This window comes from Gordionus sp. m RMFG-2023, chromosome 5, assembly GCF_954871325.1.
Source record: "Gordionus sp. m RMFG-2023 chromosome 5, tfGorSpeb1-WG-v2, whole genome shotgun sequence".
NCBI classification, from domain to species: domain Eukaryota; kingdom Metazoa; phylum Nematomorpha; class Gordioida; order Chordodea; family Parachordodidae; genus Gordionus; species Gordionus sp. m RMFG-2023.
Genome location: NC_088779.1, coordinates 15,445,897 through 15,472,786, shown reverse-complemented (window position 1 = coordinate 15,472,786; position 26,890 = coordinate 15,445,897). Strand labels below are relative to the sequence as shown.

Below are 26,890 nucleotides of genomic sequence, written 5' to 3'. Positions count from 1 at the left end.
TGATCAATAAAAAAATGTATCGGATATAGGAATATAATATCAACTCAATAGCTAATTATATAACAAATATTTCTAAAAAATATTGGAATCAATAAGAGATGATAAATCATTGAATTAAAGAGACTACTAATTTTGTTGACTTAGAGCCAGAATTTCTAAAAAACTTAAGAGAATATTAGATAATGAATGTTACTGATTCGAATGAAAAATTTAAAGTCTCATAGTTTTTGCAAAAAATTTATCAAAATATATATATTATCTTTCAAATCGTATTTTGAAATTTTTTCCATTTTCATAAATATTCAAGGTAGCAAATTAATGTCAAAAGAAACATTGTAAATGTATGCAGTTCAAAATAAATTACACTGGCGAAAAAGACATATAAATGGTCTTGCAGATGACAATTGGTTTAAAAATTAATAAAAATGTCAGTCTTAAAAATTATTAAAAGGTATCCTCATATCGCAACTAGTTTGCCATAAATAAATATCTCAAAAATTATGATTCGAATTTAAAAACTTATGCTCAAAATATGATTAAACGATTTGGCAAAAAAAGCTTTTTTATTTAAATTTTGTAAAATAGTTATAAAAAAGTTAATAACCAATCAAAATAATTCATAAAACAGGTTATTAATAATATATCAAATTGATTTGACGGATAAAATTTAACATATTAAATCCCTAGTTCTTTTTTTCCAAATAGTAGTTCTGTTTATACCAGTTGTAGGTCGAGCAATAGTTGAAAAATAATTGTAATTTATTTCAATGCAGAGTCCAAATTTGATAAGGGCTTCTTTTAATTGATGAACACCGGTTTGATTTAGAAGATTAAAAATGTCCAAATATTTCAATTTCGTCAAAACTTTGAGTTGTCTAAATGAATAGAATATTTTTAAGATATAATACGAATAATATCCTAATCATTTTAAAATTTTATTATTATTGATAATATATTTTGGAGATCAACTTGATAAAAATATTAAAAATGTCAATAATTTGGAGTGGTAATTATTTTGGATGATACATCTACCACAAATTCATGAATATAATCCTCATGGGATAAAAGAAATGTCTTGTCTTGAGATATGAGCAGGGTTGCCAGGTCAAAATTTTCAAATTGCGGGATAAATTTGGTATTATGCGGGAGAAATATAAAAATTGCGGTAGAAATATAAAAATGCTAAAAAAAATATTTTTGATTGACTTAATTATCCGCCTATTATTTTTTATTTAGTTTATATAAATACAAAGTCGGTAACTATTTTTCAAAATAAAATAACATCTTGATTTATTAAAATATATTTTAAAAAACCAATGATCTTTTTTAAATATAAAAGAATGTAAACAAGATAGAATTTTATATAAAAAAACGATTTTAATTTTACAATTAAAAATATATTTTATGCGAATGTCTCACAAAACGATCGCAATTGGAAATCTACCGTGTGTGTGTATAACATTATAGGAATAGGCGCTTAATTATCACGTATCACTTTAAATACATAATAAGGTACTCCAAAAATAAGAAATAATATAGATGAAACTATAGTTGCGACAATTATAATCACTTATCTTGTAGTACAGCATTCACAGATATACTTATCATCACAATGTTGGAAGAATCATTTTCCCATAATATTTAACGACTTTAATATAAATGAAAACTATACTTGTAGAACAAAAATGAGCAAGGCTATCATGTTTTAGGATCTAAATCCAGGAGGTCAATTCTTGACGAGTTGAAAAATGGGCATACATATGCAATTTGAACAGATGATCTAATAAGGGAAATATTAAAATATTTCCCTTGATCATCCGCTATTTCATAAAATTAAGGTCGTTTCAATAAAACTATTAAATTTTTTCCCCTCAAATAGTGAAAAATCCAAAGACATAGCTAACAATATAATGGTAAATATAGCAAATTCGAGATTAACAATAAATTTCATGTCAGCTTTCTGATCTGATAATGCCTCAGTGAATTTGGTAAAAACAGAGTGTATTTACAGAATTGAGTCAGCACAATGTTGGTTGCGATATGTTCCTAATACCAGCCATCAGAATTTTAAAATTTTATAAACCTTTAAAAAAATTATAAAAGCTGTCCTAATATTTTGAAAATTTTTTTCAATGAATGGAAAAGGTATATTTAGGAATGATTTCACATGTAGGAAATCTACTACATGCTGTTAATGTGTGGTTGCAATCAGAAGAATCTTAACAAAGATTCACAAAATTATGCTGCAGATGTGTTCATCTTTACAGTTAAAAATTGACAATAAATTTTATGGCGACATTGCTAAAACTTAATTATATTTTATTTGAGATTTAAATAATAGAACTAAATGTTTACCGTCGATATTGAGATTAGTGATCTGCATCGGGCCTAATTTTTCAAGCCCGGCCCGAAATTTTTTTAAAATGGTTATGCCGACCCGGCCCGAAATCTTTTTAAAAAGTTTTGCTAGCCCGGCCCGAACCTGAATTTTTTAAGATAATTAACCGGCCCGGCCAGAATTTATTTAAATATAGAAATTAATTTTTATAATTACTCAAAAAAAAGGCATGTTATATGGCGTTTAGTTTCAATAAATAAAATCAAAAATTTTTATTTTACATAAAAAATTCAATATAAAATTGATAAATTTAGATATATTTAAAAAAAATTTCAAGATCCGACCCGACCCGGTTTGATTTTTTAAAAAAATATTAGGCCCGGCCCGAATCCAATTATTTTAAATATAATTAGGCCCGAACCCGAACGAAGCCCGTTCGGGCCGGGCACGGTCGGACCTAACTTTGCAGATCTCTAATTGAGATATTTATAAAATTACTGGCATGACATATTATATATTTGTTTAATGATTAACTCGGCCTCTAATGTTGTTAAAGCAATCCGATTTCTCTCCTTTTTCCAAGCAATCCTCATCAGGCTAAAAATGCGCTCGGATGAGGCATTAGAATGAGGTAAGGAGAAGAAATACTCGCATATTTTTTCCAAGCATGGGGATTTATCGTTATTACGAAAAAATTCTACACATTTCTCCTCTTCTTTTAGACCATCTAACTTTAAATATTTTGGCGAATCATAAAATATAGAGAATTTCTCCTCAAACAAGAAATCAATGTCTTTCGGTATTTTTAATATATTTATTAATTATAAAAACCATCAATTGATGATTTCTGATCCAAGGTCATAATATTTATACATTTGTAAATAGAGTTATTAAAACAAATTTTGATTGTAAATATTCTAAAATTGTCTTAATAAAAATATCTGCTTCATTTAAAAATGTATTAATTAGAGTATTATTTGAACATTTTAATATAATATTTTTAGCAATAGCGCCATAAAATTTATTATCAATTTTTAACTGTAGAGATGAACAGAGCTGTAGCATGATTTTATGAATCTTTTTTATAAAGAATATTCTGATTGCAACTGAATATTAACTGCATGAAGTAGATTTCCTACATGTGAAACGAATCCCAAATATGCTTCTGCCATTTCATACTCGAAAAAATTTTTCAAAATTTTACAGCTTTTAAAATCTCTATTTAATAAGTTTTTTTAAGTTTGTAAAATTTTAAAATTCTATCGATGACAGGTATTAATGACAACCACCTGATAGGTATATATCGCAACAACTCACACCATTCCAAGTCAGACCACTTCACCAACTCTTTTAATTCATTAACTCTTTTAGTTGATGAACTTCGTTAAAACATTTCATCACAATTATTTCGACATTCACAAATAGTACATTCATTGCCATCTTGCAAGAATTATGTAGTATATACAGCCAATTGGTTTAATTCATTATTATGCTGCCTCAATTCGGTAACTTTGGTTTTTGCCAGAATTTACAAAGGCATTATCAGCGCAGAAAGCTGAATAATCCTGAATCAGCTATATTTACCATTATGTGGCTAGCAACATTGTTGGATTTTTCACTATCCGAGGAAAAAATTTCAACAGTTTTATTGAAATGTTCTTATTCTTGTTGAAATAGCGAAGGGGGAAATGTTTTATATTTCCCTTATTAGATGCATCTGTTAGAATTGCATATGGATGCCCATCTTTCAAATCGTCTAGAATTGACCTCTAGGATTCAGGTACTAAAACACTTGTGATAGCCTTGCTCATTTTTGTTCTGCCACAAGTAAGGTTTGCACTTATATTGGAGTCTTTAAATATCATGAGAAAATGATTCGACCCACATTGTGATGAAGCTCTGTGAATGTTGAACTTCATGATAGATGTATACAATTTCCGCAAATGTAGTTGCATCTGTATTATTTATTATTTTTGAGAATATTTTTGTATTGCAATATATACTCCCCTGTACTGACTTATATGAATGAAAGATTTATTATTTGATAAAAATAAAACAGGATAGAAAGATATTTACAAACTAGACATGTTTTTCGAATAAATATTTAAAATTTATTTTAAAATATAAAAATAATCAATTAATGTCTCTCAAAATTATTATTTATATATTAAAAACGTTAAAATACTTTTAAAAAAATTGCGGGAGAAATTAAAAAATTGCGGTAGATTTTTGCGGGATATTTCCAATTGCGGTAGTTTTGCGGGAGAGATGTCTGCGTGTAAACTATAAATTGCGGGAGTCTCCCAATGATGGGGGGAGACATGGCATGCCTGGATATGAGAGGGCTAATAAAATATACAAGTTGATATCGACAAGATTACCAACTAATAAAAAGCTTATAAGGGATCCATTTTATTTATGCCAAATAAATTCTTAAATTCATGATAATATAATCGATTTTATATACATGATCGTGAATATATGATTAATATTTAAAAACTAAATAGCGATGTATCTATAAACTAGATATTTTTGGCATAAAATTTCTAAATTATATTCAATCATACTTTTTGCAGATGTTTATATTTTAATTAATCGTTTTTCAAGGATTATTATTCCAATTATTAGTCTTATAGTTTGGCCTAATTATTACTTATATATAAAAGTTTATTTTTTAAATTTAAAAAAGGTTGAAATGATGCTTAGAAAAATATTGTAAGATTCTTTAATAGCTAAGATTTAATAGCCAGCCGCTTTCGCGACTAAAAAAAATATATTAGATATTAGGTGTATGTATTAAATCTAGAGAAGGGTTGTCAAAAAATTATAAAAGGAATATCTGATTACATTTATTCTATTTTAATAAAATCTTATCTTTGGTGTGCAAAGGTTTCATATAAAATACCATAGTTCATTACTCTTCATAAGTGTATATTATTTATTTGTTTATCTCATATAGGTATTAAAATTAATCATCCACTATTCTAAATATACAATGTTTGACACATTTATTTCAATCTCTTCATTCGATACATATTCATGCTAGACATCCGCGTCCAAATAATATTTCCTAGTTGCGAATAAGAAGTTTAGGGAGATAGATAATGGAACTAACTTGAGAGGATGTAAAGAAAAGAAGAGGGGATTAGATAGAATGGAAAAATGGAAGCCCACTTATCACATTTCTTTTAATCCTCCCCCCCGCCTCCATTTTATATTATAGCTAGTAATTGGTATGTCAATAAATAAGAATTGTGACCTTAATTTGATAATGAATCATATAACGCCTTATTTTAATAACTAGAATTAGAAAATATGTTATATTTAATCAGTAATGTAGCAATTATTCTTTTTATATTATATAAAAAATACTATCAAGTTTCCCGTTGGATTTATTCAATTAATATATTTAATATTTGGCCAATTCAACTTGAAACTAGGGTAAACAATAGCAGTTCCTAACATCTAGATAATTAAGATAATAATTTATAATATCTTATGGCCAGTTGAAACATACCATGTTTGGACTGAGCAATAAATTCTATTTTCACATAAACTCATCTAGCGCTAAAATTATTATGGATACAGATTTGATTTAAATTATATTTTAAAGATTAAGGATTGTTTGATATAATACCTGTAAATGTTTTCTCAAGTTGAAGTTATTAGTCGTGTTTGATGATTAGATATATAATGCATATTTCTAAATATAAATTTCAAAATTAAATTAAATTAAAAAAGATTATGATTTTAGAATTAATTATAAATATATTTTAATTTTTATGTGTATTTATTATATAAAATTGAAAGTTGATTAGCGCGCTACTTAGCTTTTCTAAATTAGCAGCAAGCAACTTTAATAACACTGCTATTATAATATAATATTAGTCTTATTTGTAGAAAAATATTAAATTAAATGCATTTCCATAGAAAATATTGTTTTTACATTTGGTTCAATGGTTGATGGTAAAAAAAATCAATATAAATATCAGATCGGTTTTGAACGAATATCGGAAAATATCGGATCGGTAAAAAATTTGTGAATCGGCATAACCCAAATGAATAATGGTTAAAAAAATGCAAAAAAAATTTATGCGCCGGTCGTACGCGGTGAATATAAGAAATGTATCGACGAGAGTTCAATAAACGGCGGCGTATCATAAACTTAAATATGATAAATCCATTTTTTCAATAACTATTTAAATATTAGTATTTGGGGATAATTTTAGCACTATTAATTAAATTTTCTATACCCATACTTTCTTCATTCATTAGGAATATAATTCTTCATTATTTTAGCTAAAGCTGAATAAAATTCCCAAGAACTACCTTTTTTCTAGTCTTCATTATAGTTCGCTTGAATTTTTATATATTTTACCATTTTGATATCATATCAAAATAATGGTTTGTGGTTGGTAAAATTTATAGAACCCTATAATAATATCAACATTCGATCAAAATAAGTTAGAACTATATTACATAAAAAACATTTAAAATTGATATTTTGGGTTATGTAAATGGGTGGAAAGGACCCCTGGGAATAATATTTCGGCCCATCTCGACAAGGAGATAGAAGTCTATAATAATCAAGCAAGAATATATTTTTTTGAACGTTATAATAGACCTAGTTATTTAAATTCATTAAGGACACTTCTGACTCCTCTTTACAGAACAGAGCCAAATTGGCAATGTTAAAATAACTTTATTATATAGTTAACTTGTTATAAACCCTAGTTTAAGTCAAATGTAGCCAGAAAAGAATTTATTAATGAAATATAATCTAATCATAATAGTCATCTCATATCATTCATATATACACGTGCACTAACACTAGTTCATATCAATCAGGTATATTAGCCCATATGTAATATTTTTGCAAAATCAAGCAGACAATTTTATATCAATATAAATTTAACATTTAGATCTATACCCCTTCAAAAATTTAAAAATTGAGATTCTTGGCAAAATTTCATTCGCATTTTGATGAATATTATATATATATAATATCTTACAAAAAAATATTAGGATCAATTTTATAACACCGACTTAGAGCAAGAATTTTTAGATTTTGCAAATTTTTTGTTATGTAAACTATGGAAGAATCCGACAATTGATTGCAATCACTCAGGTCTAATTCTTGAATATTTATACAATTTTCGGTAATCACTTTAATGTCTAAAAAGTTTATATAAAAAATATGTATTAATAACCTTCATCGTTTAATGTTTCTCTATTTCCGCTTAAATTTAATTTTATTAATGATTTTGGTAAGTATCGACAAATGTTTTGTAAATCCTCTGTGTTTAAATTTGTCCATGCCAAATTTAATTCAACAATTCTATTAAATATAACATATGTTATATATGAAATAAATCTAACCTATCAGAGGCTAAAAGAATTCGTTGAATTATATTAAAACTAAGATTTTGGCATCGTGATAAGTTCAAAATTTGTAAATTATATTTCGTGTACAAGCTAAATCTAAAATTCTATGTGTAATTTAAAAAAATGTAAACTTGGTTATTTCTTCATCCAATTTTAGATCTTCTAAACTTAAATGAGTGATTGAAATTTGGTTTTCTAATATATTGTTTAAAATTTTGGAAGATATGGAACTAAAGCTCAAATCCAAGTGTGTTATTTTATTGATTCTATAATGAGGAAATTATCAAATTATATTTAAAATAGTGATATATTATTTAGTTAAGTTTTCAAGGATTAATTATGTATCTCTTAGGCAAGGAAAAGTGATGCAGTTTAATCTAATCTTCGGCAACTAGTGACTAACTGGTTAAAAAACTATATCCACTAAGATCTCCCATTGACCGAACATCATTTGTATAATTTTAATAGAAGTTGGGATATTTTAAAAAAAATTCAGCTAGAAAAATCTTTGTAGCCATCAAATTTCTGAAAAATATAGCTAGAATTTAAATATTCTAGAAATAATTTTAATCTATGTCACAGATTTTTGATAAATGTTCTCCTACTTAACTTGGTAAATGTTACAATTTTGTAATGTCAATCTCAATCTTTATTTGAAATGGTGTTATAACTCCTTCGATCATCTACCATTAGTTAGGTTAATTTTGATTAACTTATTATTTTTACGTCTTTTGTCATTCCTTTATGCTTTGTTTCATTTTAAATCTGAATTAATTCTAAAATAAAACTCTGTCATTCATCATTTACCAAGAATACGCCTTGCAATTACCCTTATCACTATTCAAGATGCTATCTCGCATCTTAATCATAATTTTCTATCGAATTACATTTCTTAGCCTCATCCTCCTCCATGCATATTTCCCATCATATCTTTAGAAGTCTGCTCGAAAAACCTAACCATAGTCAATTTTCAAAAAATTTGTTAAATGAGCAAGAAAATGAGATTTTTCGACCCCCTTTAAATTTAAAAATTGGTAAGCAAAGAAGGGTTAATGTAAGTAAGATATGGTTACTTCTATACCAAATCGATAACTTTTCGGCCTGATTTTTTAATTTTGAAAAACAAATATGCCGAAAATGACTTTTTTTCGAAAAATAATATAAGTTAAAAAATATAAAAATAATTCAGTGTCATTTGTATTAAAGGCTTAGTAAATATTAAACTATATTTTAAAATAATAATTTTGAGGTGGTTTTCTTTATCTTATAGATTTTGCACCTGAAAGGTCCAGATGTTTCGCTTTCCGAATTTCTTTGAATTTAATATTTTTTATTCACTTACTATTTGTAAATTAAATGGGAAGGCCATGGGTTTTTTAGTTATTGCGAAAAAATGATTTTTTTTTCAAAAATAGATGGCTCTCCTTTATAAAATAATGCATTTTTGTTTAAAATTTTTAACAAAAATAATAAGATTTTCTAGCATTAATATCATGAAATTATATTATTTAAGTCACCTTTTATTGGCTTACTTATTGTTAAAAGAAATTACAGTGTTGTGATAATTTATTGAAATATTATTCAGCTCTTAAATGGTTTTATTCCTCATGATTTTACTAACTCCTATAATTGCATGCAACAACATTTAAATTTATTAAGTACAACTGATTAATTAGGATATTGTAAGAAATAATCTAAAATAAAAGAAATTATGTAAAATGTAATTCAAACTATATTTATTTATATCACCATTTAAATTTATAAAAACAATATATTTCCAAACATGATCCATCCGAAATTTTTTATATCCGACCTACCTCGAAAATAAGAATTAATAATTTACACCACGGGTTTGCAGGTTGAGTTTTGCAGTATAATCTTCATGACCTAATATACTTATTGAGCAAGGCAAATTAAAAAAAATTATCAGGCCTGGCCTAGAAATATATCTAACGGGTCTTAAATTTGTGTCAAAATTTTTACCGGTTATTATAAAATTTCATAGTATATATCATATTTTTATCGAAATAAATGGTTACATAATAGATTGCATTCCAAACTTTTTCATATATAATATCTTAATATGAAAAACAAAGATAATTGAAGAACCGAAGATTAAAATGTTTAATATCATCATAAAAGATTTTATGCATAAAAAACACAATTTTTACAAAATTTAATCAAAAATCATACTTAATCTTTCTCGAAAAAGGTCAAAAAAATTGTGATTTTTAATCATACTAAATTAAATTTCTAATAATTTCTCTTTTAATAATTTAAAGATGATTTTAAGCTCAATTAATTGCTTTCACTTTTTTAAGTTAAAATTAAAGTTTTATAAGATCAATTTTTTAAAATAATTTGTGATTTTTTAAATAAATTTAATTTCTAACATTGTAATACTTTTAAACATGAAGTTTAAGCTTATTTAATTGCTTTCTTTTATTTAAGTCCATTATGTTCATAAATTAATATAAAATTTTTGTTTCTTTACCCACTTTTGTTATATATTTAATGAAACATATTTCCCTATAATTATTTTTTTCTTAAAATTATTTATAATGTTTAAATATAAATGCTCAAACCTTTTAAAGAATCTAAACACTTTAAGTTATGCTATGGCTGACTCAACCAAACATAGTATGTATTCTTAATTCATGATTTATTTCAATTGCATTTGATCCCTTTTTTAAAAAAAATCGACACTCCACCAGAAAAAATTCATTAATTTTCTGATGGTTCAGCAGCGCAATATAAGAATAGGAAAAATTTCATTGATGTTTGTTACCATAATCGATTGGTGTTTACACAGAATGCTATTTTTTGCTGACATATGGCAAAAGTGCCTGCGATGGCATAGGCAGCAACATAAAAAAAGGGTATTTGCCAATGATGAAGACATAGAAGCAAGGGAAGTATTGTGCACTTTCCCAGAACATTCCAAAAAATAATATGAAAAATTTAATATTATACATCCTTTATATAATAAAGCTATCACATTTTGTGAAAAGGTGCAATGCTATAAGTTGGTATCAAACTCTAAACTAAATACAATATCTGAATAGCCTTCAGAGTTCTCATGAATGAAGTATTTTATCTATTTATTTTCAATTTTAGAAATAGTTTATAAAATTGAGTAGTAATTAATATTATATTTTATGGTAGATGAATAAGAAATCCTTGTATTTTTAAATGTATTGATTTTTTTAAAATTTCAACTACCATAAATGAAGATAACTACTGGTTGTTAAATATTTTAAATCATTAAATTTTATTGATAAAAATCATCTGATGGAATATTTAAAAATTGCTATCACCAAAAGTTGTATTTTATTGTCTTCAAATTACAGATTTTTAAAATATTTACTTATAAATTTAGACAAAATATCTTTTGAAGATGTTGAGCATAATTCTTGGGCTCTTGAAAGCTGGATCCTGTTTGAGAATTCTCTACTATTAAATTACTATTATGTGCTCATATTTATTATACATTATGGTAGATGAATAAGAAATCCTTGTATTTTTAAATGTATTGATTTTTTTAAAATTTCAACTACCATAAATGAAGATAACTACTGGTTGTTAAATATTTTAAATCGTTAAATTTTATTGATAAAAATAGATGGAAAATTTAAAAATTGCTATCACAAAAGTTGTATTTTATTGTCTTCAAATTACAGATTTTTAAAATATTTACTTATAAATTTAGACAAAATATCTTTTGAAGATGTTGAGCATAATTCTTGGGCTCTTGAAAGCTGGATCCTGTTTGAGAATTCTCTACTATTAAATTACTATTATGTGCTCATATTTTATTTTATATGCTCCTTGATTTCATCAAGAAATATTTTAATATATATAAATCATAAATGATTTATACTTAAAAGATTTTTTACAATTTGGAATTATAGATAAAATTTGATCATAAATTCAGTTTGAGCATTCTCAAAAAATTTCAGATTCTTATTTTAATTTTTTTTTTATTTTTGAGCAAATGTTATACTCTGCATGTTTTCCCAGATTGGAGATCTTTAATCCCAACACTACTCACAAAATTTATAAACAAAAAATCGGCATTTTAAAAAAAATTCAGATATCATGATCTTTGAAAGTTTATACCCTATCTACAAAATATTTTCCTTTAATGGTGATCTTTAATCCCTACTACTGTTCACAAAATTTATAAATTACCCCCAAATATAGATAATATCTTTAAAAATTGTATGTCTAATGTTTAAAAATCCTGCATCTTTCCCAGTTTTGGAAATATCTGATGCCTACTTTTTTGGTAAAAGCTTTAATATTATAAATTTTATCATACTATTTTTTCTTTTTATATGTTACAAATGTGAATGTTGAATACTGATAACTCTAAAGTCTTAAATATAAACACTTATTATAAGATAGGAAAATTTCTGATTCTTTCACAATTAAATAAAGGTAATTTTTAATCGTTTTTTATTAAATACATAGTTGTAAAAAGAATTTAAAAAATTTTAAAATAATTTTAAGAAAAACATAATTGGGTTCCTAAAAATGAACAATAGTTAAATTTAAACATGTTTATTTGTATATTCATTTGCATAATTCCTGTTTGCTTCATAAATAAATTAACATTATAAAAAAAATTTTTTATAAAGTTTAAATAATTATAACTTTTTAGATAATTAAAATTTTAAATTCCAATGGATAATTTTAATACCAAGCTAGTTAGTTGTTTTTGACCAAATTTATATTAACTCTGGAATACTTTATAGATACATAATTTACTACTTAACTTTATAAAATTTATGAGTAAATAATTTAAATAGTCATAGGCTATAAACAAGATTTTTGCAAATTATTTTCAGAATAATCAAATAACATAATATTTTATTTAAAGAAATATACAAATAGGGTAAAAAGATATTCAAAATCTAAAAATGAATTTTTTTATCTGGAAAGATCCCTGTTTATATATATATTGCCTAAAACATATTTCTAATATTTGAATGTTGGTCAGCTTTTTGGACATTATCTTTGTTGGGGGGGGGGGGGCAACTCTATAAGTTTTATTATGGCTAATGAATTTTTATAAATTTTAGACAAATTGTTTTAAGCTTTGATCAGTATCAATGATTATAATAAAATATACTTAAAAATGAATTACTTGTTTGTGTTTACAAATATTTCTTGATTTAATAGTGGTAAGTAATCAATTTTTTCCTAAATCTTCATTATCATATGAATTTAATTTAATATTACTGTTATTTCAGTATGTGATAATTTAATAATTTTCAATCCCACATGAATTAAATGTATAATAGTAGATATTGACAATTTTTTATTACTTAAATCAATTGACTGCCATAGGCTCTCATCATGACTAAAACATTTTTTTTATTTATATATAAAGTATAATAAACCTTAAGATATAAAATCTGTGACAAACTAAAGATATTTTGCATAAAAATGTTTTAGGAAGCCAATTAAATATAGCTATAATAATTTCATCTGATAATTTGTTCCAATTATCTACAAATTGATAGATATATTTGTGCAAGATTTCTAATATTAACTTTCTTTTTCTTCATTATTTAAAGATTTAAGTTTAAATTTAGTATGTAGTATAAAATCTTCCTTCTGCCAAGGAGGTGATAATGTCAATTCTTGTTTTATATCATCAGATAAACACTGAATAATAGATTGAATTTTGTAATAAGAAATTGTATAACTTTTAAACTCATCATGAAAGTCTCAATGTATTTAAATTTCAGCGGGTAGAGATTTGCGTCAGAGTATCGAATTAAATAGGAGGATAACCGAAGTTATGTTGCTACACAACTTTTCGGCACCTATAAGTAGTGTTGTTAATCGGCTTAGCCGAGTCGGCTCGAACGCAGCTCACCCAAATTTTGGGTCGTTTTTTTCGACTCTAACTCAAAGTTTTGGTCGTTTTTTACGACTTCAACCCGAGTTCAAGCCGAAAAAAACGACTTCGACCCAAAATATGGGTCGTTTTTTTCGACTCCGACCCAAGTCCAAGCCGAAAAAAACGACCTCGACCCAAAATATGGGTCGTTTTTTACGACTCCGACTCAAAATTTGGGTTGTATTTTTCGACTCAAACTTGAAATTTGGGTCGTATTTTTCGACTCAAACTTGAAGTTTGGGTCATATTTTTCGACTCAAACTTGAAGTTTGGGTCGTATTTTTCGACTAAAACTTGAAGTTTGGGTCGTATTTTTTGACTCAAACTTGAAGTTTGGGTCGTATTTTTTGACTCAAACTTGAAGTTTGGGTCGTATTTTTCGACTCCAACTCAAAGTTTGGGTCGTTTTTCTGACTCAGACTCAAACATCGGGTCGTTTTATTCAATCCGACCCAAAATATGGATCTTTTTTTTAAAGACGACTTAAAGTTAGGGTTGCTTTTTTTCACCCCTAACCCAATTCTAGATCATTTTTTTCGACCAAAAGTCAAATAACATTTAGTATATATTAATATTATAGGCGGGAAAGTTACTTAAAGCTTCTTTAAATTATAATGCTCTGGATTAACTATTCATCATAGTTATTTTTTAAAATTTTTAAGTGAAGATGCACCATAGAAAAGAGCCATTTGTTATGATGGTTATTTTTGAACTTTTTTAAATGAAATAGATGAAAATATATATTGTAGACATGTTAAATCAAAATTTCAGTGAAGATGTACCATAAATAAGTGACAATTGTCATAATCGCCATTTTTGAACTTTTTTGAGTTTTTTTAAAGCAAATTGCTAAAAATATATATTCTAAACATGTTGAATTAAAAATTCAGTCAGGATATATCATATATAGGTGACAATTGTCATAATCGCTATTTTTGAACTTTTTCAAATTTTTTTAAAGGAAATAGCTAAAAATATATATTCTAAACATGTTAAATTAAAAATTCAGTGAGGATGTATCATATATAGGTGACAATTGTCATAATCGCTATTTTTATACTTTTTCAAATTTTTTTAAAGGAAATAGCTAAAAATATATATTCTAAACATGTTAAATTCAAAATTCAGTGAGGATGTATCATATATAGGTGACAATTGTCATAATCGCTATTTTTGAACTTTTTCAAATTTTTTTAAAGGAAATATCTAAAAATATATATTCTAAACATGTTAAATTAAAAATTCAGTGAAGATATATCATAGATAGGTGACAATTGTCATAATCGCTATTTTTGAACTTTTTCAAATTTTTTTAAAGGAAATATCTGAAAATATATATACTAAACATGTTAAATTAAAGATTCAGTGATGATATATCATAGATAGGTGACAATTGTCATAATCGCTATTTTTGAACTTTTTCAAATTTTTTAAAGGAAATAGCTAAAATTATATATTCTAAACATGTTAAATTAAAAATTCAGTGAGGATGTATCATAGATAGGTAACAATTGTCATAATTGCTATTTTTGAACTTTTTCAAATTTTTTGAAAGGAAATAGCTAAAAATATATATTCTAAACATGTTAAATTAAAAATTTAAGAGGATGTATCATAGATAGGTGACAATTTTCATAATCGCTATTTTTAACATTTTTTAAAGAAAATAGCTAAAAATATATATTCTAAACATGTTAAATTAAAAATTCAGTGAGGATGTATCATAGATAGGTGACAATTGTCATAATCGTTATTTTTAAACTTTTTCCAATTTTTTTAAAGCAAATAACTAAAAATATATATCCTAAACATGTTAAATTAAAATATCAGTGAGGAAGTATCATAGATAAGGGACAAAAAATGTTATTATATATACGAGTAGTAAGGTACATAATAATTTTTGAGTGATAAAATGAGATGCTAATATATTTCTTGTAATTTTAATTTATAAAAAAATTCTTAAATATGTTATTGTCATAGACTGGGTCAGAAAATCAACTATCACATAAACTCATCTATGTTTTATTCATATTATATTTTTAAGTTTAAGGATATTAAAATATTTCCTCTTTGAAGTTTCTAGTTAGGATAAAATTTACTTGGCACATCTTACAATGATATTTATACCTTGTTTTTTTTTCGAGAATAAATTTTATGCGATATTTCATGAAGGAAATTACATATCATTGTACAGAGAAATAACTTTGTATATATTATCTGCACCAATATCTTTTATATCAATCTCTATCGATGACATTTTAAATTATATTGGAAAACTAGATTGTGTAGATTTATAATTATTAATTTAAAGGATTAAGATTTTGGAATTAATTATAAATATATCTTAATAATTTTTATATGCATTTAATATTTAAAATCTCTCGTTATAAGCCTATTTAGCAAGAAAAATATTGACTAATCCTGAAATTACGATAATAGATATCTATACCTTTATATAATCTATGAGAAAAATTGCTCTCATAATATTCTTCTTAATAAAATAGTGAATAATTAACGCCTGAAAAAAAGTATAGCGCTTTATAACATGGTTCAAAGTTAATCCCAGTATCAATTTTAATTTGTAATTTTTCTCAAGTGTTCAAAATTCTAAATCTTAATATCAAAAACTATTTTAGTTATCAATTTAGTCAAATAATATTAAAACACTAATATTCTCCAGTATTCATAAAAAACAACAGCCTGAAACAAGAATACTAAGCTCAAATCATCTTAAATATTTGATACATTTATAGTTTAAATATTTTTATTTAAATTATATATATTTATTAATGTACAAAAAATTTAATTTAACAATATATATAGATATAAAAATTATGTATAAAATTTATTATTCATGATATTGATATCCCATGAATCAAACATAAACACTGTTTAAGTGTTTCGGAGGCCATGCGATTTCTTTTCTTTGTTACGGTGTCCACCCCTCTTGAGAAGACACGCTCGCTCTCAACGGATGTACTTTGCTGCGACAAAAAATCTTTAGCCAACATGCAAAGGTACGGAAAACGCTCAGAATTACAGTACGACTTAAAAAAACTCGACTTAACACTACATTTATGAAAAATATGGCTCGCCTAAATTATTAAATTATATTTAAAAAAATTCATATTTTAATTGAAAAAATGCATCCGGAATCGCAAATACTTATTTAAAAAATTTATTGTTTTATTAGTTTAAAAATTCCATATGGAAGTGAAGTGACTATTTAAATTCTAAAATTATAAAAGATATTTTATTTTACTTTTAGTGGTGCCAGCTAGACGGCAAATTTGTTGAGATTTTTTCTTTTCTTCATTGTTAGGGATAGGGATATGATTAATAATCATTTTTTTAACTTTCCAAATTTTTTTTTATTATTTTTAGGGGTATAAATCTAAATTTTTTTATTTTATTCATTTTTTGTTTTTAAAATTATAATTTAATATTATTAACATAAATTTTATTAATAAAAGTTGTCCAATTTAAATCATTTCTTAAATATTATTTTTATATAAAACTTTTCTTAGTGTGATGTCTCAAAGTTCAAGTTCTACGCCAGCAAGGTCAACTCAAGATGATAGAGAAAATCAAGTTAATCAATAACCATAAATCTTTATGATATTATTTCGATTTTATGCAATTATAACCTTTATTTTAATATATTTATAATTTTAGATGGAGCCTTTTTCGGATTCACTAATAGAACAGGATTTAAATTCTTCTGCGATTAATAGTAGTTTCAATATTAAATCAAATTATAATTATAGTCCAAATAAATCACACAAAAAATGCAATCATTGCGAAAAAATATATCGTTCCACTACCGCTACAAGTTTAATAAATTTTTGTTTTTATATAGTTACATTAAATTAAATTTTCAAATTTAAAAAGAAATTATTCCTTATGGCAGTAATGTTTTTTAATATTTAAAAAAACATAAAATATTTCGGGGTTTTTAGGATTTTAATGTTGGTCTAGAATTGTTTTGCTTTCCTCCAGTTTTTAAATATTTTTAAGCTAAAAGTGGATAATAATAACTTATTTATTTTCAATATATAAAAAAATAAAAACTAAATTAAAAAAATTTTAATTTTTATGACGGTACAGCTCTTTCAATTTTGCGATATTTGCTTATAAAGATTTAATTATTACTTCATAATGGCCTATTTTATCTTATTTAAGTGCTAAATTTACCTATCTTTTTATTTTTTACTCTAATTTTTTATTATTTTAAACCTAATTAAAATATAGAAAATATATTCAATATATAAACCTGGCTATATTTTTCAAAAAAGGTAATAATTTATACTTAATATTAATTATTTAGAATATTAAGTTAGGTTACTATTTTTTTCGAGGGGCTCATTATTATGTTGTTCAAACGTCGCGACCCCGACCCAGAGTTTGGGTCGTTTTTTTGACTCGGACTTCTTTTTATATTAAATTTTTTTGTTATTTTTTTAAATGTTTTTTATGTTATTTTTTTTTGATATATTATTGTTCTTTTGTGATTGGTTAATTTATTTTATTTTTAAAATAATATACATATATTTTTTTATTTAGGATATTTTTAAATAATATTTTTATAAATTTTATATCAATATAAATACAGTTCTATTTATAATAGATTTTTATAGCTAATAATAGGTATTACAAATATTTAATTTACAATATACGGCTAGCCCGGCCCGGATTTTTTTAAAATATATTATATTTATAATAGATTTTTTAGCTAATAAAAGCGATTTTAAATATTTAATTTGATATATATGGCCGGCCCTGTTCGGATATTTTTTTATAAATAATTTTAGGCCCAGCCCGGCGGTATATATAAAAAAATTAAAATACGATCTAGCCCTCTGATATATTTTATTTATTAATTTCTGATTGTAACTTAGCTTATTAACAACAAAATAGGTATTAATTCTTAGTATTATTTAATACTTCTTTGTATGGTCATTGTCAAATCAATCACTTTTCTGCCGACCCCTTTCGATTTCTTAAAAATGGCCAAATTAGGATTTTAGCAAAATAATAAGTAAGCCTCGAGATTTGGTAAAATAAAAACCTATCTGTCATCTATGAGCAAAATCTCCTTGAATACATAATATTATTCAGGTCTTTTTAAAAATCGATCAAATCGGGCTTAACATTAATGATAGGCAATATATCAGTATTAAAATTTTTATTAGTTAGTGCATTATGCATCAACATTCAAATGTTTGAATAATCGAAAGGAGGCAGGGTTTAGAATATAGTTTCTTTTGATTTATTTAATAATATATATGTCGTATTGGGGAATCATGTGGGATTCGGAATCCCAACGTGGGGATTCAAGATCTTGAATCCCCACGTTTTATTCGGGATCTTTTTTTATATTTTAAAAAAAAATATTTAAAAAATAGTCCGAATCCCCATGCTCTTTTTTGCGGCTGGCACCATATAATTAAAAAACCAAAATAAGGGATTTAATAAGAGAATTTTAAAAAAAAGTAAATAGTATAAAATTAAGAAATATAATGAATGAAAAGGGATGAGGTTAAGACTTTTTTGTTTTAAAAAATATATTTACAAAAATCCGAATTATTGCAACATTTAAGCAGGGACCCGAACCGTTATTTATAACGGTTCAGTTTGGTTACGGTTCAGTATATAAAAAATTATAATGGTTACGTTTTGGTTACGGTGCTTGAGAAGGAATTTATATAAAGGTTCCGTTCGGTTCAGCTAATTATAAAGGTTCATTACGGTTAGAAATTTTTTTTTATTGAAGCAACACCATCTTTTAATTTATTTTTATTATAAGCATTTATGAATTATATATAAAAAAAATATATAAGATTCAAAATAACTCATTTTTAAATATTTATTTGAACATATAAGCTATATATTTTCAAGTATAAATAGATTCCTTTTTATTCGTAGTGACGATAACACAAAAAGCCCTTTCTACAGAAATTTGTGTTGCTGGAACCGCCTGATTCAGATATTTATAACAAAAATAAATTTTTTTTAAAAAAATATTTAAGGGGATTCGGAATCTTTTTTTAAAAAAAACAATTAAATTATATTTTCACCAGAAAATTTTATTTTTTAGAGATAATTAATATTGTATTACTTTTATGCTTTAAATCATTAAATACTCGAAGGCAATATTTTGTTTCACGCCCGAAAATTCACGGTGTTTTTAAATTTTTCAAAACTTTTAATGCTATAATTTTTTACACTTTATTGAATTTATTCTATTTATTTCTTTAATTCCATAATCCATAATAACAAAAAATAAATACATATTATAAATCCAAATTTTTACTTAGAAAAAGAAGAATGTCTATTTTTTTTATTTCAATTGTGTACGCCTTTCCTCTAATAGGCGATTGGCTACAGAAAAATAATCTTTCACTAGAAGCCGAATTTGCCAGGGCTGACAAAATTTTACTCTCTAATTTTCTCAAAAAAGGAAATAAATTTTCCTGCTTCCAAAACTTCAAAATATTGCCATTGTTATTTGTTTTATTTTTTAAAATTTTATTTTGATAATATTGATATTGTTATAATTTAAAAAAATATGACAAAACACTAAAATATTAAAACTATATAAAAATATGTAAAAAAAAATTATAAAAACTAAATAAAAATATATATTGGTCCTTAGCTTTTTTTAAAAAAAAACATTTTTATTATAAATAATTAAGTTTTAACAATCTCTAAATGAGTCTGACCTTATTTGTCTCAACCTAAAGATACATAGTATTTTTCCTTATTCATATTTGATTTTTTAGAACGGCTAACTCAATATTACATCCAGAAAAATAAACCATTATAATTTTTTATATACTGAACAGTTATAAATGTTTGGATCCCTGCTTAAATGTTCAATGAAATGCCATATTGCATTCAATAATTGTTGCAATAATTCGGATTTTTTATAAATATATTTTTTAATATTTTCTAAAACAAAAATGTCTTAACCTCATCCCTTTTCATTCATTATATGCCTTAATTTTATACTATTTACTTTTTTTTAAATTCCCTTTTTAAATCCCTTATTTTCGCCTTTTAATTATGTGGTGCCAGCCGTAAAAAAGAGAAGAAAAAGTATAATTTTATTTTTTATTCATGGGGATTCGGAATATTTTTTAAATATTTTTAAACAAAAAGATCCCGAATAAAACGTGGGGATTCAAGATCTCCCAACGTTGGGATTCCGAATCTCACATGATTCCATATCCCAATACGACATATATAATATATATAATTTATTTAATAATATATATAATTTATTTTAGCCAATTTGCGCAAACATCTTCTAACCAAACATCCTGAAGTAATCAATGATTCGCCACCTTTGCCTGATTCTATTATAGGGGCAAGAAAACTTACAACAGACGATAATTTTCATTTAAATAAATTAATACTCAAATATATCATCAATGAAAATATTTCATTTAGAACGTATGATAGTAAAAATTTTAAAGACATCTTTACATATTTAAACAAAACCTCCAAAGTTTGGTGCAGGCAAACTGCTATGAAATATTTAAACAATATATATAACGAGGCTAAAACAAATATTATGAATTCCTTCCATAATTATAAAAATAAGATGGCAATAACAACAGACATATGGACCAGCAATAATTTAATAAGTTATTGCGCCATAACGGTCCATTATATAAATGATAAATGGAATATAACTAATGCCTTATTATCAATTACGGAATTTGCCCACCCTCACACGGGTGAAGATATTAAAGAATTATTATTATCAATAATGACAGAGTACAAAATAATAGATAAAATATCATCCATTACCCATGATAATGGATCGAACATGCTTTCGGCGGGAAAGCTCATAATTCCTTTAATTCGTGAGACATATAACCAAAATTTTAACACAATTAGATGTCTTGCCCACATTATTAATTTGATTGTACAAGAAGGACTGCCAACAATCTCAACAGATTTAGAAAAAGTTGAGATGTTGGTGAAAAAAATTCATAAAAGTCCTTCCTTGATGCAGGATTTTGTTGATATTTGTAATTGCAAAATTCCATTAGATGTGTCAACTAGGTGGAATTCAAAGTATCTCATGCTTAGTAAAATTAATAAGGTATTAATATTAATATTTAATTTTTTTACTGTTTGATTTATAGAATTTAGAAACTATTGTTAAAATGGGGAAAAGATGTATCAATGAAAATTTTTACATTAATACAGATGAGAGTAGAATGTTAAAAGATATAGAGGATTTTTTATATCCTTTTTATAAAATAACGTGCGAGATAAGCACGAATACATCTACAATAGGGATGTATGCACTATATTTAGATACGATTCAAATATTACTGGTAACAAGTATTGAAACCAGTAATAATAATGTTATAGTAGAATCGTCTAGATCTATGTTGGCTAAATGCCAAAAATATATCAATATTATGGACAATTTCGAAATATATGTGTGTAGTTTTCTTGATCCACGTATCAAGAAAACATTCATACCTTTATGGATGAACAAAGAATGTTATTATGAAAAATTGATTGCTTTATATGGTAAATACCGGTGTAATATATCGCCAGAAATATCAGAAAAAGACGATAATTGTGAAATGATGTCAATAACTATCTTAAATAGTCTGAGAAGGTATATATTTAATATTCTATAACTATTTTAAATTTTCTCAAAGTTGATATATTTAATTTTAATAATTTATTTTATATTTTTAGGAAAGCCTCGTTAGTTCCAATGGTGAACGAGATCGCCGAATACCTAGCTGATCCAGTAGTCTCAGCAACGACTACAGTGTTGGATTGGTGGAGCTGTAATTCTGAGCGTTTTCCGTACCTTTGCATGATGGCTAAAGATTTTTTGTCGCAGCAAAGTACATCCGTTGAGAGCGAGCGTGTCTTCTCAAGAGGGGTGGACACCGTAACAAAGAAAAGAAATCGCATGGCCTCCGAAACACTTAAACAGTGTTTATGTTTGATTCATGGGATATCAATATCATGAATAATAAATTTTATACATAATTTTTATATCTATATATATTGTTAAATTAAATTTTTTGTACATTAATAAATATATATAATTTAAATAAAAATATTTAAACTATAAATGTATCAAATATTTAAGATGATTTGAGCTTAGTATTCTTGTTTCAGGCTGTTGTTTTTTATGAATACTGGAGAATATTAGTGTTTTAATATTATTTGACTTAAATTGATAACTAAAATAGTTTTTGATATTAAGATTTAGAATTTTGAACACTTGAGAAAAATTAAAAATTAAAATTGATACTGGGATTAACTTTGAACCATGTTATAAAGCGCTATACTTTTTTTCAGGCGTTAATTATTCACTATTTTATTAAGAAGAATATTATGAGAGCAATTTTTCTCATAGATTATATAAAGGTATAGATATCTATTATCGTAATTTCAGGATTAGTCAATATTTTTCTTGCTAAATAGGCTTATAACGAGAGATTTTAAATATTAAATGCATATAAAAATTATTAAGATATATTTATAATTAATTCCAAAATCTTAATCCTTTAAATTAATAATTATAAATCTACACAATCTAGTTTTCCAATATAATTTAAAATGTCATCGATAGAGATTGATATAAAAGATATTGGTGCAGATAATATATACAAAGTTATTTCTCTGTACAATGATATGTAATTTCCTTCATGAAATATCGCATAAAATTTATTCTCGAAAAAAAACAAGGTATAAATATCATTGTAAGATGTGCCAAGTAAATTTTATCCTAACTAGAAACTTCAAAGAGGAAATATTTTAATATCCTTAAACTTAAAAATATAATATGAATAAAACATAGATGAGTTTATGTGATAGTTGATTTTCTGACCCAGTCTATGACAATAACATATTTAAGAATTTTTTTATAAATTAAAATTACAAGAAATATATTAGCATCTCATTTTATCACTCAAAAATTATTATGTACCTTACTACTCGTATATATAATAACATTTTTTGTCCCTTATCTATGATACTTCCTCACTGATATTTTAATTTAACATGTTTAGGATATATATTTTTAGTTATTTGCTTTAAAAAAATTGGAAAAAGTTTAAAAATAACGATTATGACAATTGTCACCTATCTATGATACATCCTCTTAAATTTTTAATTTAACATGTTTAGAATATATATTTTTAGCTATTTCCTTTCAAAAAATTTGAAAAAGTTCAAAAATAGCAATTAAGACAATTGTTACCTATCTATGATACATCCTCACTGAATTTTTAATTTAACATGTTTAGAATATATAATTTTAGCTATTTCCTTTAAAAAAATTTGAAAAAGTTCAAAAATAGCGATTATGACAATTGTCACCTATCTATGATATATCATCACTGAATCTTTAATTTAACATGTTTAGTATATATATTTTCAGATATTTCCTTTAAAAAAATTTGAAAAAGTTCAAAAATAGCGATTATGACAATTGTCACCTATCTATGATAAATCTTCACTGAATTTTTAATTTAACATGTTTAGAATATATATTTTTAGATATTTCCTTTAAAAAAATTTGAAAAAGTTCAAAAATAGCGATTATGACAATTGTCACCTATATATGATACATCCTCACTGAATTTTTAATTTAACATGTTTAGAATATATATTTTTAGCTATTTCCTTTAAAAAAATTTGAAAAAGTTCAAAAATAGCGATTATGACAATTGTCACCTACCTATGAAACATCATCACTGAATTTTTAATTTAACATGTTTAAAATATATAATTTTAGCTATTTCCTTTAAAAAAATTTGAAAAAGTTCAAAAATAGCGATTATGACAATTGTCACCTATCTATAATACATCATCACTGAATTTTTTATTTAACATGTTTAGAATATATATTTTTAGATATTTCCTTTAAAAAAATTTGAAAAAGTTCAAAAATAGCGATTATGACAATTGTCACCTATCTATGATATATCTTCACTGAATTTTTAATTTAACATGTTTAGAATATATATTTTTAGATATTTCCTTTAAAAAAATTTGAAAAAGTTCAAAAATAGCGATTATGACAATTGTCACCTATATATGATACATCCTCACTGAATTTTGAATTTAACATGTTTAGAATATATATTTTTAGCTATTTCCTTTAAAAAAATTTGAAAAAATTCAAAAATAGCGATTATGACAATTGTCACCTACCTATGAAACATCATCACTGAATTTTTAATTTAACATGTTTAAAATATATAATTTTAGCTATTTCCTTTAAAAAAATTTGAAAAAGTTCAAAAATAGCGATTATGACAATTGTCACCTATCTATGATACATCATCACTGAATTTTTAATTTAACATGTTTAGAATATATATTTTTAGATATTTCCTTTAAAAAAATTTGAAAAATTTCAAAAATAGCGATTATGACAATTGTCACCTATATATGATACTTCCTCACTGAATTTTTAATTTAACATGTTTAGAATATATATTTTTAGATATTTCCTTTAAAAAAATTGAAAAAAGTTCAAAAATAACGATTATGACAATTGTCACCTACCTATGATACATCCTCACTGAATTTTTAATTTAACATGTTTAGAATATATATTTTTAGCTATTTCCTTTAAAAAAATTTGAAAAAGTTCAAAAATAGCGATTATGACAATTGCCACCTATCTATGATACATCCTCACTGAATTTTTAATTTAACATGTTTAGAATATATATTTTTAGCTATTTCCTTTAAAAAAATTGAAAAAAGTTCAAAAATAACGATTATGACAATTGTCACCTACCTATGATACATCCTCACTGAATTTTTAATTTAACATGTTTAGAATATATATTTTTAGCTATTTCCTTTAAAAAAATTTGAAAAAGTTCAAAAATAGCGATTATGACAATTGTCACCTATCTATGATACATCCTCACTGAATTTTTAATTTAACATGTTTAGAATATATATTTTTAGCTATTTCCTTTAAAAAAACTCAAAAAGGCTCAAAAATGGCGATTATGACAATTGTCACTTATCTATGGTACATCTTCACTGAAATTTTGATTTAACATGTCTACAATATATATTTTTATCTATTTCATTTAAAAAAGTTCAAAAATAACCATCATAACAAATGGCTCTTTTCTATGGTGCATTTTCACTTAAAAATTTAAAAAAATAACTATGATGAATAGTTAATCCAGAGTATTATAATTTAAAGAAGCTTTAAGTAACTTTCCCGCCTATAATATTAATATATACTAAATGTTATTTGACTTTTGGTCAAAAAAAATGATCTAGATATTGGGTTAAGGGTGAAAAAAAGCAACCCTAACTTTAAGTCGACTTTAAAAAAAAAGATCCATATTTTGGGTCGGATTGAATAAAACGACCCGATGTTTGAGTCTGAGTCAGAAAAACGACCCAAACTTTGAGTTGGAGTCGAAAATACGACCCAAACTTCAAGTTTGAGTCGAAAAATACGACCCAAACTTCAAGTTTGAGTCGAAAAATACGACCCAAACTTCAAGTTTGAGTCGAAAAAATATGACCCAAACTTCAAGTTTGAGTCGTAAAAAACGACCCATATTTTGGGTCGAAGTCGAAAAAAACGACCCAAATTTTTAGTCGGAGTCGTAAAAAACGACCCATATTTTGGGTCGAAGTCGAAAAAAACGACCCAAATTTTTAGTCGGAGTCGTAAAAAACGACCCATATTTTGGGTCGAGGTCGTTTTTTTTGGCTTGGACTTGGGTCGGAGTCGAAAAAAACGACCCATATTTTGGGTCGAAGTCGAAAAAAACGACCCAAACATTGAGTCGGAGTCGAATAAAACGACCCGAGCTTTGGGTCGGGGTCGCGACTCGTGGCGTTTTAACAACACTACCTATAAGTCATTATTAAAAGGTTCAATGCTGAGAGATCAAAAATTATCTGTGTAATCTATACCTATCTGTCGAAGGAGTTAAAAAAATATATAAAAAATAATGTTTATATTTATGTTATATTAATCATTTATTGTATATTTTAATTAGTTAATTTTATATTTTAAAAACTGAAAGAAGTTTTCAATAAATTAAATTTAATTTTTAATTAATGTAAATCATAAATTAAACTAAAAAGCTGAATTTTATCATTTGAATATGAAAGAATTGGATAAATTGATATCTAGAGAAATTTTAGAGGTTTTTCTATAATATCAAGATTCTTTCCACTAATAAAATGAAACCACGATTGTGATGTAAAAAATAGTT

At 25.1% G+C, this 26,890-nt stretch overlaps 2 protein-coding genes across 5 annotated transcripts in view; one reads left to right on the top strand and one right to left on the bottom strand.

Annotated features, from left to right (window-relative positions):
• LOC135929985 (cysteine-rich venom protein pseudechetoxin-like) overlaps positions 1-26,890 on the top strand; it is a 73,680-nt gene that overhangs the window by 46,396 nt on the left and 394 nt on the right. The window lies entirely within an intron of this gene.
• LOC135930540 (S-phase kinase-associated protein 2-like) lies at positions 555-26,690 on the bottom strand. 3 transcript variants are annotated; one of them, XM_065467349.1, is made up of 11 exons: positions 26,524-26,685; positions 13,438-13,557; positions 13,282-13,396; positions 13,129-13,237; positions 12,968-13,088; positions 12,873-12,928; positions 7,855-7,989; positions 7,718-7,813; positions 7,549-7,676; positions 7,351-7,504; positions 555-875 (listed from the first exon to the last, which is right to left on the bottom strand). In XM_065467349.1, the coding sequence occupies exons 2-11, from the start codon at positions 13,450-13,452 to the stop codon at positions 668-670; spliced, it is 1,137 nt and encodes a 378-aa protein (XP_065323421.1). In that variant the 5' UTR covers positions 13,453-13,557; positions 26,524-26,685; the 3' UTR covers positions 555-667. The 3 variants fall into 3 exon arrangements, with proteins under 3 accessions (XP_065323421.1, XP_065323420.1, XP_065323422.1); XM_065467348.1 differs by having other exon boundaries at positions 556-875; positions 7,351-7,513; positions 26,524-26,683; XM_065467350.1 differs by lacking the exon at positions 555-875 and adding an exon at positions 3,358-4,683 and having other exon boundaries at positions 7,351-7,513; positions 26,524-26,690.